This window comes from Aquarana catesbeiana, linkage group LG03 (genome assembly GCF_042186555.1).
Source record: "Aquarana catesbeiana isolate 2022-GZ linkage group LG03, ASM4218655v1, whole genome shotgun sequence".
Lineage (NCBI taxonomy): Eukaryota > Metazoa > Chordata > Amphibia > Anura > Ranidae > Aquarana > Aquarana catesbeiana.
In genome coordinates this window covers 534332562-534344723 of record NC_133326.1, presented here as the reverse complement: position 1 = coordinate 534344723, position 12162 = coordinate 534332562, and the positions used below count along the sequence as shown (strand labels likewise).

Sequence of the window (12162 nt, the reverse complement as noted above, 5' to 3'; positions counted from 1 at the left end):
TTTGGTTTAAAAGGTAAATCTTTCCTGTAGCTATTTGTTTTCTCTCTCCGCAGTTTCTGTCTGTCTCTCTCTTTCTTCAGTTGCTTATGCCCCCTCTCTCTATGCAGTTGCTTGTGCTTTCCCTCTCTGTCTCGGCAGTTGCTTGTGCTCTCTATCTCGGCAGTTACTCTAGTCCTGGGCTCTGTCTTTTGAAGATCATCGATAGTAAGAAGCAATGGTGGAAGGTCCGTAATTCCAGTGGTTCTTCTGGTTTTGTGCCAAACAACATCCTGGGAATGGTGAAGGCTGAAGAGTCCTCATTGGCCCGTTCAGACCCACTTTACAGCCAAACTTTCCAGGTAAAGAACTGTCACTCTCCATAAAACTTGTGCTAGCTGTTGTACTTTGTACATCATATCTTTACATAATGGTGACAGCTTTTAGGCCCCATTCACACCTGAGGGTTTTGTAGCTTAAAGCCTGAAGCTACAAAATGCTGAAGGGGAAAAAAAATCAGTTCTTCTCTATGGAGATGGTTCACATCTGTACTCCAAAACGCCTGAAGCCAGAAGCTCAAACAAGTTCTGGAAATTTTTTTTAGGCAGATTTTAGCGTTTTTCTTCTTTTTACATTGGTGACCTTTTGACCTGTACAAAATTGCGGTCAAATTTTCTGCTACACTCAGGTGTGAATGGGGCCTTAGGGTGTTTATGCCATCAATTCTTCTCCCTGTTAGGTCTCCCTTCCCGCCCTGCTTTTTTTTGTCCTTCCCCAGCTAGCTGCACACTGATAGCATTTAGTACTGGATCTCTGTAAATAGAAAATCACTGAATCTTGTATATATTGCACTGGATCACAGACCCGGTAGTATTCCCCACGTGCAGCAGGTCTCTGTACACTGCTCCTTTTTGTAGTAGATCATTGAGCGATGCTTTAGATCGCTTAGCATAGCAGATCAAAGGAGTGCACTGGGTCCTGGTAGATTGCTCATAGACAGTGGATCACAAAGCACAGTTCTGGATTGGATGTAACTAGTAATAACTTTGCATTTCATACAATTATTTTGTGTATTGACATGCTCCACCAAAAGCTTTTGATGCCAAAGAAGGAGTTTGAAATCTTCAAGGTGGGTCTCCAGCATGGTTTGTCAGATCTGCTGTCCCTTCCACTCTTTTTGTGTAATTCCATTTTGTGGGTTTGATGCTGTTCTATTTTCTTAATACATACCAAAGTGTGATGATCAGCAGAAATATTGAGGTCTTCCTATCAATGATAAAATGTAGTATATCACCTACTGATATTCCACCTCCACCTGCTGGATCATCAGCTGCACACTACAAGTTCAGTTATTTCCAAGACTGCACCAAACCAACAGAGCAACAAGCACAGGAGGGATTTCCGCTGTGTCAACCTTTGTGGTGTTAACCCAAAAACGAAATCGTAGCCATCATTGAGTCATTGACTGCAAATATTAATGGTGAAACAAAAGTACTCAAAGATCATATCTGTGTGTCTAGTGTATGAAGTAAAGATTATCCTTGTTCACAATCTAATGAATAATTTCCGTTGTTTGTTTTTTGGTCAGAAATCCCTTTATGTGATGCATTGTTAAATCTCATAAAATATCACTGTGCTGAAGTATGAGGCAGCCAAAAACAAGTATGAGTACATTTGCCACACATACATCTTTAGTGTGTTTTAATTAATTTACGTGCATTTTTGAAGGATTTTATTCAAAGGAAAAATTGCAGTTAAAGCGGAACTACACTGCATCTGAGTACCACAAACCAAAAACACAATTTAATTCATTTTTAATACTCAAAGCCAACTCACTCATCCATCCACTTCTCTATGCTTTATTTTGCTGAGAAATCACTTAAAAAACACCTTCTAGCACCTTGAGTAAGGGCAGATGAATTATGTAGCATTTACTTCCTGGAATCCATCTGCCCTTCGTTCATGCATGCAGGCAGGAGGGTGTGCTTAGTTGAGAAAACCCCTCCTCCCCTCTCGAAAGCATCTGGGATATATGACCTAATTTGCCTATGCCTGAAAAACCTGGAAATAACTGAAGAAATGTAAAAAAAAAAAAAAAAAAGTAAATATAATATACATTTCGATCTATTTGCTAATGCTAACAACATAAGGATTAAAAATGTTGATGTTGATTGAGAGAGTGAAGTTCCACTTTAACAGATCAGAAATGCAGCTTGCCCTTCATTAATGTGTTGATCGAAGACATTTGTTCACCAACATGGAAAAACAACCAGCAACATTGTGGTGTGAATGGGCTCCAGCCTGAACAATGCAAGCTGAAAGGCCCTGTAGTGAGAGTGGTGTATACCATGCGATGTATAATTATGAATACCTGTATAATGCGCTATTATGTGTCTTTTTACAACAGCAATTGCTGGGGGAGCTGTCAGAGGTAAAGCATGTCTAAATAATGTCCCCTTGCTCTGTCATCCACTAATTCAGACATTCTGCAATGTGAGACTTATTCTTCTGCCTGTGCTTCTAGTCTACCAGCCTCCCTCCCTTTCTAGTCATCTCTTTTGCTGGGAATAGGAAAGAAAGAGAAAAAAAAAAAAAAAAGATTCCGTGTGGGTAGATGTGTGTTTTGTTGGGTCAGGCAATTTGATGCACCCATGTAAAAAAAAAAACAGGAAAACATATCAAGGATAAAGGAGATTTACAATTATTCGGTAAATTATATTCTCATATGTCACTTTCCTTGCATATGTTCATGATGCAAGGAAAGTGACTGACAGGTTTCTGTTTGGCTTGTTCTCAGTCCTATTTTAGACTGCATAAAGCCATGAAAGAATGTAGAAATTGTCTATTTATTGTGTAGCCTCGTACACACGGTACAATTGTTGGCAGGGGATTGTCTGTTGACAGACTGTTGTCCTAAAATCTTATCGTTAGTACGCTCCTTTTGACAATTGTTGTCCAACTTTTGGCCAAGAAATGTTGGATGGCAGGCTAGTAAGTTTTCGACGGGCAACGATCTGTTGTCAGATTTTCGTATGGTCATTACACAAATCCGTCACACAAAAGTCGAAAGTACAAACACGCATGATCGGAATCAGTGCTCACCAAATACGAAATTAGCAGAAGGAGCCCAAAGGGTGGCGCTCAAGAGCTGAAATTCCTCATAGTACGTCACTACATTCGTGTTTGTTGCACGACAATTGTGTACCGTTAGTATGCAAGACAAGAACCTGGCACATGCCCTTAAGACAAAAATCAGACGCTCCATTGGCCAATGATCGCATCGTGTGTACGAAGCTTTAGTTAGGTTATAGATTAGGCTGTTGTTCAGTGGATATTCTTCTCTAATGGGTTATTCTGCTGTCTGTGAGTGATACTTAAAGGAGAAGTATAGCCAAAGCTCGTTTGGCTGTACTTCTATGGATCACATGAGTGCAGCTCGTTTTGCACTCCTGTGACCTGTTTTCAGCAGAGAGCAGGCTGAAGTCTGCTGTCTAACGTCACTGATGTCAGTCCAGGCACTGCGTCATCGCGACAAAGTCTGGATCCGCCAGGTGCCTGGACTGACACCCGACTCAACCTCTCAGTGAGCCGCTGAAAGATTGAGCTGGCCAACCCTCCACAGCTCAGCCCTCCAATGAGCAAGGAGGGAGGAAGAGCAGAGAGCCGACAGTCTGCAACTCTCTGCTCACAGAGCTGTGAAAACCGAGTGATCGCAATGTTAGATCCTTGGTTCTCAGTGTGGAGAGCACCAGGGACAGATGCAGCTTTGGACTGATGTAAGTATGATTCAGGAAAAAAAAATCCTTTACTTCTCTTTTAACCACTTCAGCCCCGGAAGAATTTACCCCCTTCCTGACCAGAGCACTTTTTGGGATTCGGCACTGCGTCGCTTTAACTATCAATTGCGCGGTCGTGCGACGTGGCTCCCAAACAAAATTTACGTCCTTTTTTCCCCACAAATAGAGCTTTCTTTTGGTGGTATTTGATCGCCTTTGCGGTTTTTATTTTTTGTGCTATAAACAAAAAAATAGCGACAATTTTGAAAAAAACGCATTATTTTTTACTTTTTGCTACAATAAATATCCCCAAAAAACATTTTTTTCCTCAATTTAGGCCGATACATATTCTTCTACATGTTTTTGGTAAAAAAAAAATCGCAATAAGCATTTATTGATTGGTTTGCGCAAAAGTTATAGCGTTTACAAAATAGGGGATAGTTTTATAGCATTTTTATTAATTTTTTTTTTTACTAGTAATTGCGGCGATCAGCGATTTTTATCGTGACTGCGACATTATGGCGGACACTCCGGACATTTTTGACACATTTTGTGACCATTGTCATTTATACAGCAATCAGTGCTATACAAATGCACTGATTCCTGTGTAAATGACACTGGCAGTGAAGGGGTTAACCACTAGGGGGCAGTGTAAGGGTTAAATATGTCCTGGGGAGTGTTTCTAACTGTGGGGGGACGTGGCTACGTGTGACACGTCACTGATCTCTGCTCCCGATCACAGGAAGCAGAGATCAGTGACACTGTCACCAGGCAGAACGGGGAGATGCTTGTTTACATTAGCATCTCCCCGTTCGTCCTCTCCGTGAGGCGATCGCGGGTATCCCCGTGGACATCGGGTCCGCGGGACCCACGACCCGACTCACGGAGCTCCCGGCAGTCGCACGCAATGGCATGGCAGCAAATTTAAAGGGACGTGCGGGTACGCCCATTTGCCCAGCTGTGCCATTCTGCCGATGTACATCTGCGTGCGCCGGTCGGGAACCGTTTAAAGTGTTACTAAACCTAAAAAATTTTTTTACCTTAATGCATTGCTTGCATTAAGGTAAAAAAAGTTTTCCATATCCTTGTGCCCCCCCCCTTTCCTGTGTGAAGGGGAAGAGAGGGGAGAAGAGATTAGCGCTGTGCACGGCTGCATCTTTTCTCCCCTTCCTCTTTACACAGCATTCGAGCAGCAGCAGGAGCCATTGGCTCTTACTGCTGTCAATCAGAGGAAGTGGGGTGTGGCGTAAGTCCCTCTCTGTAAGTCTATGGAGCGCGGCTCCGTAGACGCACACCTCGGGAGCCCGGGGGCTACCTCTCCCTATAGCCAGCGACCAGAAAAAGAGGAGGAGCCAAGATCGCCGACTGGGGCCCTAGAAGAGGATTGGGGCCGCTCTGAGCAATACCACTGCACAGATCAGTGAAGTATAACGTGTTTGTTATTTTAATAATAAATAAAAAAATGGAGTTTAGTAACACTTTAAAGCTGAACTCCAGGAATTCAGACACTTTCTAAAATGTGCTGGCTTACTATGGGCCAAGTCTAATGAAATGCATGCCACTTTGTGGACTTATCTCTTTTTTTTATTTAGAGCTGGGAGTACAGCTGTCCCTATATCCCTGGCAATCTGACAGGAGAGGTGCTGTCTTCTCACACACAGTAGTCGCTCTGCCTGCCTCTCCCCTTTGCTGTCGATTCACATAAACTGTAATTTTTTGAATGGGTTCGCATAATACAAAGTGTTCTGTGATTTGGAGGAGGGGAGGGGTGGGCAGAGTGGCTGCATACGACTCTGCAGATTCGTTTGCAGCATCAGAGAGCTGAAAGTATAGCGATAGTTGCGCTCCCAGTGCTCAGTAAAAATGTACTTTAAAGCGGATCTTCACTGTGTCTGAGCACCACAAACCAAAAACGCAAGGAAATAACTAAAAAAAAAAAAAAAAAAAAAAAAAGTTTAAGACTAGTAAATATGATATATTTCCTATCTGTTTTACTAATGCTAGCAACATGAGGATTAAGAATAATCAATGTTGAGTGAAGTTCCACTTTAACCACCTCCCACCCACTATATAGACAAATGACGGTGGCAGGGTGGCTCTCTCACAGACAATGTCATATGACTCCATCCCACTGTCGCCACACTTGGGCGGCTGCCGGGGCGCGCGACAGTGGACACTATGCATCCCTGATCTCGGTAAAGAGCCCGTGACGAGGCTCTTTACCCATGTGATCAGCTGTGCCCAATCACAGCTGATCACATGTAAACAAGTAAATACCGGTTATCGGCTTTCCTCGCCGATAAGTGGAATTTTTTCACAGGGGAGACCTGCACAGATAATCAGGGCACTGATCATCAGTGCAGCCCCAACAGTGCCCATCAGTGATGCCAGTCAGTGCTGCCTTTCAGTGTCCATTAGTGCCACCTCATCAGTGCACATCAGTGAAGGAGAAAAATTACTTATTTACAACATTTTCAGAAACAGAAACTAAGAAAAAAAATTTTTTTTTCAACATTTTCGGTCTTTTTGTTTTTTTAGCAAACAATAAAAAAACCCAGTGGTGATTAAATACCACCGAAAGAAAGCTCTATTTGTCTCAAAAATTCATAAAAATGTCATATGGGTACAGTGTTGCATGACTGCGCAATTGTCATTCAAAGTGCAAAAGCGCTGAAAGCTAAAAATTGGCCTGGGCAGGAAGGGGGTGAAAGTGCTCAGTACTGAAGTTGTTAAAGAGAGAAGCACCTCGTTGGACTTAACTCAGAGTAATCAGACACATTTTAGATAGTGGTCGCATTCCTGTGTTAAACTTGCAAAAAAAGTTTTGTAAAAGGAAAACCTTTTTTTTTTCTTCGTTCCACCTTATTTGATTTCTGTAGCAATAAAAAAAAAAGGCCAAAATGAAGAAAGGTGACCGCTTCAGAACTGTTTGAGCCCTGATATTAGTCCAGGCCTGTCTGTTTTATCTTTCCACCGAAATAGAAATTGGCTTCCTAAATGGATCTTTTTAATGTTCTATATAAACATTTTGGTAGAATATGATGACTAGAGAGCCTTTTATTTTCAATCTAGTTCCTACAACAATTTCTCTCCACAAAGCCCTCTGTCCCTGCTGATTTTTATTCCTGCTTAGGTAGTATACAGAATAATATTCAATATTCCCACTGTCTGGGTGGGTTAGTGACTCTGGAATAATTATTTCCAATCTATTTCTGTCTTTCTAGAAACAGAAGTTGGAGAATGTCCCAAAACAAGGAGACCCAGTCTTGACAGCTCCTACCCCACCTCCACACCCTATCCCCTCCCCTCTTTCTATACCGATATCCAAGTCCTGCCCATCTGGAAGTCTGATCAGTCGCCAGAGCAGCACATCCAGCGATAGTGGGGGCAGCAGTCTGCGAGACCACCAGAGGGACAGACCCATTGATCGTAAGTAATAGAGGCCAGTGGCCACTGTTTTTACATGACACAATGAAGTTTTCACATGTCTTGTCTTAGTATTTATGCATTTTTGTGAAGACTCAGCAGAGGTTTTGAAAAACATTAGTAAAACGTTTTAGAATTGTCAGTGACATTCTAGTGTCTCGGACATATGAATCCAGAGAAAGGAGGCGATTTCATTGGTGGAAATTATATTCTAGGCAGGAAGTCTCAGATGGAGGAGGTTCAGGATGAATTGGTGCAGAGACTCACCATTGGACGCAGTGCAGCCCAGAAGAAATTCACTGTACCACGCCAAAACACAACGCCGATCAACATTTCCTACAGTTCATCCACAGAAGATGTGAAAGCATGGCTGCAAGCAAAGGGATTCAGTTCTGTGTAAATTGACAGATTCTACCTATAGCTTGTTCAAATGACTCAACATGCACCATATTTCTGCCACTAATATAAAGTTACTGTTCTACATGTATGCCACATTGTGTAATTGTCCCCTGTCCCTGGAATGTGCATTATATCACCATCTCCTGTTATCATTCAGATTATGTTACTATTCCATCTTTTTTCCCTGTTCATCATTTACATCATGTTGTCCTGTCCTGCATACTTACCTCCTGCAATATGTTACCATCCTGTGTAGCAATGCCTTATGTTTTTTCACTTTTATCAGTTTGTCTAAATTTTATTCTGTCTTTCTTCTTTTCCTATAATTCCTTTTCATTCCTTCCCATAGTGCTTCTACTTCTCTTCCAATAGTTCGCTATTCCTTCTCCTCTACTTCAGATTGTACCCCATTCCTCCATCTATTGTCATAGTGCCTCTGTCCCTCCTCTTCTACCCATAGTCTTCTATTCCTCCTTCGTTTCTTTCCCCTCTACCATAGAGTCCTGATTTCTTCGCCCCTTCCTATAGTTATTAATTTTCTTTTCTTCCCATAGTCCGCCATTCCACCCTTACCTGCCTCTCTTTATAGTGTCTCCATTCCTTCTCTATCCATAGTTCTCCATTCCTCCTGTTTCACTTCTTGCCATAAAGCTTCTGGCCTTTCTTCTTCACATAGTGTATACACTCCCTCTGCTCTCCCTCTTTCCATAGCACCTCCATTCCTCCTCCTTATCTTCCTATCCCTACTCCATTTCTCTTTCTTTATTTTACCATAGTTTCTTAATTGTTTCTCTTATTCCTCCCATTGGGGTTTATTTACTAAAGCTGGAGAGTGCAAAATCAGTCTCACAGCTGCATAGAAACCATCAGCTTCCAGGTTTTATTGCCAAAGCCTAATTGAACAAGCTGAGGTTAGAAGCTGATTGGTTTCTCTGCAGATGTGAGACTGATTTTGCACTCTCCAGCTTTAGTCAATAAATCTCATTGTGTCTATTACTCCATCTCCTCTTCCCATGATGCCATCATTTCTCCTCCTCTTTTCATAGTTTCTTCATTCCTACTTCACCTCTTGCTCTTCCCATAGTGCCTCCAATCCTCTTACTAATCTTCCCATATGTTGTAAATAATATTAATAATTTATGGATTATTATCGTGGAAATAGGAATGTGCAAGGGTAGAATGCCCTTAGGCAAACACATTTCAGTCAACATCTCCAAGCTATCAAATCTTTCCTTGATATACATTTATTTTTCCTTCTTTAGGGCTCTTTCACACGGGGCGGATCAGTGATGATCCGCCCCTGTGAACACCCGCTTGCTCAGCGGGGATCGCTCCGCCGATCCCCGCTGAGCAGAAAGATGACAGGTCCATCGCTGCACACTGTGCAGCGACGGACCTGTCAGAGCGCCGCTCTCCCCTATGGGGGATCGGGTGATGACGGACCGCAGTGTCCGTCGTCACCCGATCCGATCCGAAAACGGATGGAAAAGTAGGATTTTCCTCCGTTACACTTTTCGGATCGGAGTGGGTCAGATGTCAGCGGACATGTCACCGCTGACATCCGACGCTCCATAGGGATACATGTATGTCCGTTTTTCATCCGAAAACGGAAGAATGAAAAACGGACATACGGATCCCTCGTGTGAAAGAGGCCTTACTAAAATGTAAAGAAAGCTGATTGGTTGATCAAACACATTTGATCTAGTTTGTTAATCAAGATGAAAAGACCCTTCCTGCAGTTACTGAAAATAACAATTAAGGCCACGTGTAATCTTTACAACCCTTGTTTCTTTGCCCATTTGTCTAATTAACATAATGTTAGCTTGTTTTGATGCTACAGTTCACATTGGCCTTTTGAATATAAATCGCATGAGAAGTATCTGCAAATTCTATTCTATCAATCTTGAGGAATTTCTTTTAAGAGTCCAGTCTTTTTCATTTTTTCAAATAAACAGTATAAGAGTAATAAAAGTATCTCAGGCATTCATAAAAGTATGACAATTACATATGATGTCAGTTAGCGGGTTCAAATGCTTTTTCCCTGTGTCATTCCATTTTATTACACATAACTTAATTTCCGAACTTATTTGTTTTGGTTTCTTTGTATATATAGATTGCATGGGTTGCTACCGACATGTGGTGAACGTTTCATGTCAATAGCACCTTTAGAAATATATTTACCTAGACAAATGGTGACTTGTTCATTACTTATTTTACCCGCTGTATTCTCCATTCCTCCTTCCCTTCCTTCCCCTGTACCATAGAGTCTGTATTTCTTCTCCTCTTTCCATCATTTTTCATGCCCTTATCAACTTTTCTTCCCGTAGTTCCCTTTCCCACCCCAGCCGCCTCCTCTTCAGTGTCTCCAATTCTTCTCTTCTTTCTATAGTTCTGTACACTTCCTGTTTCTTTTCTTGCCATAGTACTTCCAGTCCTTCTACTCCTTCACTTCCCATAGTGCTTCATTTCTTCCTCAATCTCCTCACAAAGTGTCTCCATTCCTCCTTCACTTTCTTCTCTCATCATTGTGCCTTCATTCCTTTTCTTCACGTAGATCCCCCTTTTTCCTCTCCTTGTCTTCCTTTTTCCTATAGTTTTCCTCCTTTCTCTCTCTAGTTCTCCGTTCTTTCTCCTTCTCTCTTGGGCAATAACAGTCTGTTTTGCTGTATTCTTCCAGGACAATCACTAGTCTTGGTGTGCTAACTGGCGCTCAGCTTTTTTCCCTCACCAAGGATGAATTAAGGACGGTCTGCCCAGAGGGACCAAGAGTTTACAACCAAGTGACACTTCAGAAAGCTACTCTAGAGGTATCTATTCTGTGCAGTGTATGAAAATTTGACCTGCTAATAAAAATTACCAGAAAAATATATTCTGTATACTGGGGTTTATAAGAATTGTCCTCCCACACTACCCATGTCACCTTGCCATTGCACCCTTTTGCTATATACTGTTAAGTGCCAGTTTTAGTTGGTTATATTGGCTAAAAAATGTGTCCATTAGTTTTCAATGGTATATTGTAACACTCTATCTCATATATATGTAGCGGTGACCCTTCCATAAGAGGCGCAGGGGCGCCGCCCCCAAAGTTTATATTCATAGAACAATTTATTTTTAAATAAATGATAATATGACTAACATTTTTTAACATCTTAAAGTTAAATGTTAGTCATATTATATTTTATTTAAAAATAAACTGTTCCACTGTGTGGGCCCTGGACTAATAGCTGTCTATTAGTTCCATCATTTGTAACAAAGCACATGATTAGAGCTTGAGGCTTTAATTGGCTTGTGTAATGTTGTCCTCTGTTGTGCTCTACGCCCAAACCCTCCCACTTTTGAATTTAGCGAACGAAAATTTGCCATTGCGTCACTTCCGTTTTTTTTGTCCTGGAAAATTTGGAACATGGAAGCCTGCCGGGTATCAGGGGAGCCGTGACAGGCCAGGCTGGAGGCTGCAGGTAAGGAACTGGAGGGGTTTGTTATCACCAGCCGCCACTGTATATATGCACCGCAATTTCCTACCTTTTTATAGATTAATAAGACTTCTATGGTAAACTTCAGAGTGCAATGAGACTGGAAATTCCAGTTTATGATAGATTTTCAAGGCTAAATCATTTGTGGACCTTGCAGTTGGAGCTGAAGGTAATCCTTGCTCTCTATCGCCCCACCATGACGAACATATTCACAAAAAACTCAGCTGAACTGGGCCAGGATTGGAATTGGCTTTTCCAGTCGTTTGTGACTCAAGTTTTGCAGTGTATTACATGGTTAATAAATGTAATGGGCCAATATTAATCTCATATTGACAGGTTCTACTCTTTTGTGTCCTTAAGGAACTCAGTGGAAACTCTGAGCTGCGGGAAATCATGAAAAAACGCCAAGAAAAGATCAATGCTGCTGCAAGCGATTCTGGTGTAGAGTCATTTGATGAAGGAAACAATCACTGAAGATTTTCTAGAAGAATTAATACTATCTGGAAACTCTGCAGTCTTGTAATTCATTTTGCCAATTTGACATTCTAAGAGGTTTTGATTGTACAAATTTTCTCTCTAGTCTGTGTGTGTATTTTAAGACTGCGCTTTATGGTCATGTTGCCGTTCACTGTTGTAGCAGCAGAGGGCAGAGTCCACTCCTTCCATCATGCCTGGAGCATGTTAATGGGATCCTGTATAGTGTTGATTAGGGCAGAGCTTGTCACTCCAGGTAATAACAGTAAAAGTGTTGCTATGTCAGCTTTCAGTTTCACTAACAGCCATTGGAAGAGATTTCAACATTCCCTGTATATTTGTCTGTATGTAAAAAACATTGGCCTACCGTGAATATAGAAAGTTATTGCAGAAACAATAAAAATGTTTAAATTATTTTTTTCTGAAATTTTTAATGACCAGTAAAGTGTTTTTTTTTTATAGAAAGGGTTTCTTTGTTGTGTCTGTTGTCAAATTTGTCTGTGTTTTTGAGACATATAGCCACTCTATAATAGAACACTAAGGCCTTTTGGAAAGTTTGGAGAGTGATCCGATCTGTTATCAAAGTGCTGGTGGTCTGTTAGGACTGTTTTATGTATCCCTAGACAGAAATAGAGACA

The 12162-nt window shown here is 41.5% G+C and overlaps 1 protein-coding gene across 26 annotated transcripts in view; it reads left to right on the top strand.

The window, feature by feature from the left end:
* Positions 1 to 11938, top strand: part of EPS8 (EGFR pathway substrate 8, signaling adaptor) — a 131230-nt gene extending 119292 nt beyond the window's left edge. For 22 of the 26 annotated variants that reach the window (XM_073621333.1, XM_073621332.1, XM_073621342.1 and 19 more), the window contains 7 exons: positions 195 to 338; positions 1070 to 1105; positions 2384 to 2407; positions 6977 to 7181; positions 7394 to 7574; positions 10255 to 10384; positions 11411 to 11938. In XM_073621333.1, the coding sequence (XP_073477434.1) occupies positions 195 to 338; positions 1070 to 1105; positions 2384 to 2407; positions 6977 to 7181; positions 7394 to 7574; positions 10255 to 10384; positions 11411 to 11524 (834 nt within the window). In that variant the 3' untranslated portion in view covers positions 11525 to 11938. The remainder of the gene's footprint in view (positions 1 to 194; positions 339 to 1069; positions 1106 to 2383; positions 2408 to 6976; positions 7182 to 7393; positions 7575 to 10254; positions 10385 to 11410) is intronic. The other 4 variants (XM_073621345.1, XM_073621344.1, XM_073621346.1 and 1 more) reach the window with 4 other exon arrangements.
* The last annotated feature ends 224 nt before the right edge of the window (positions 11939 to 12162 follow it).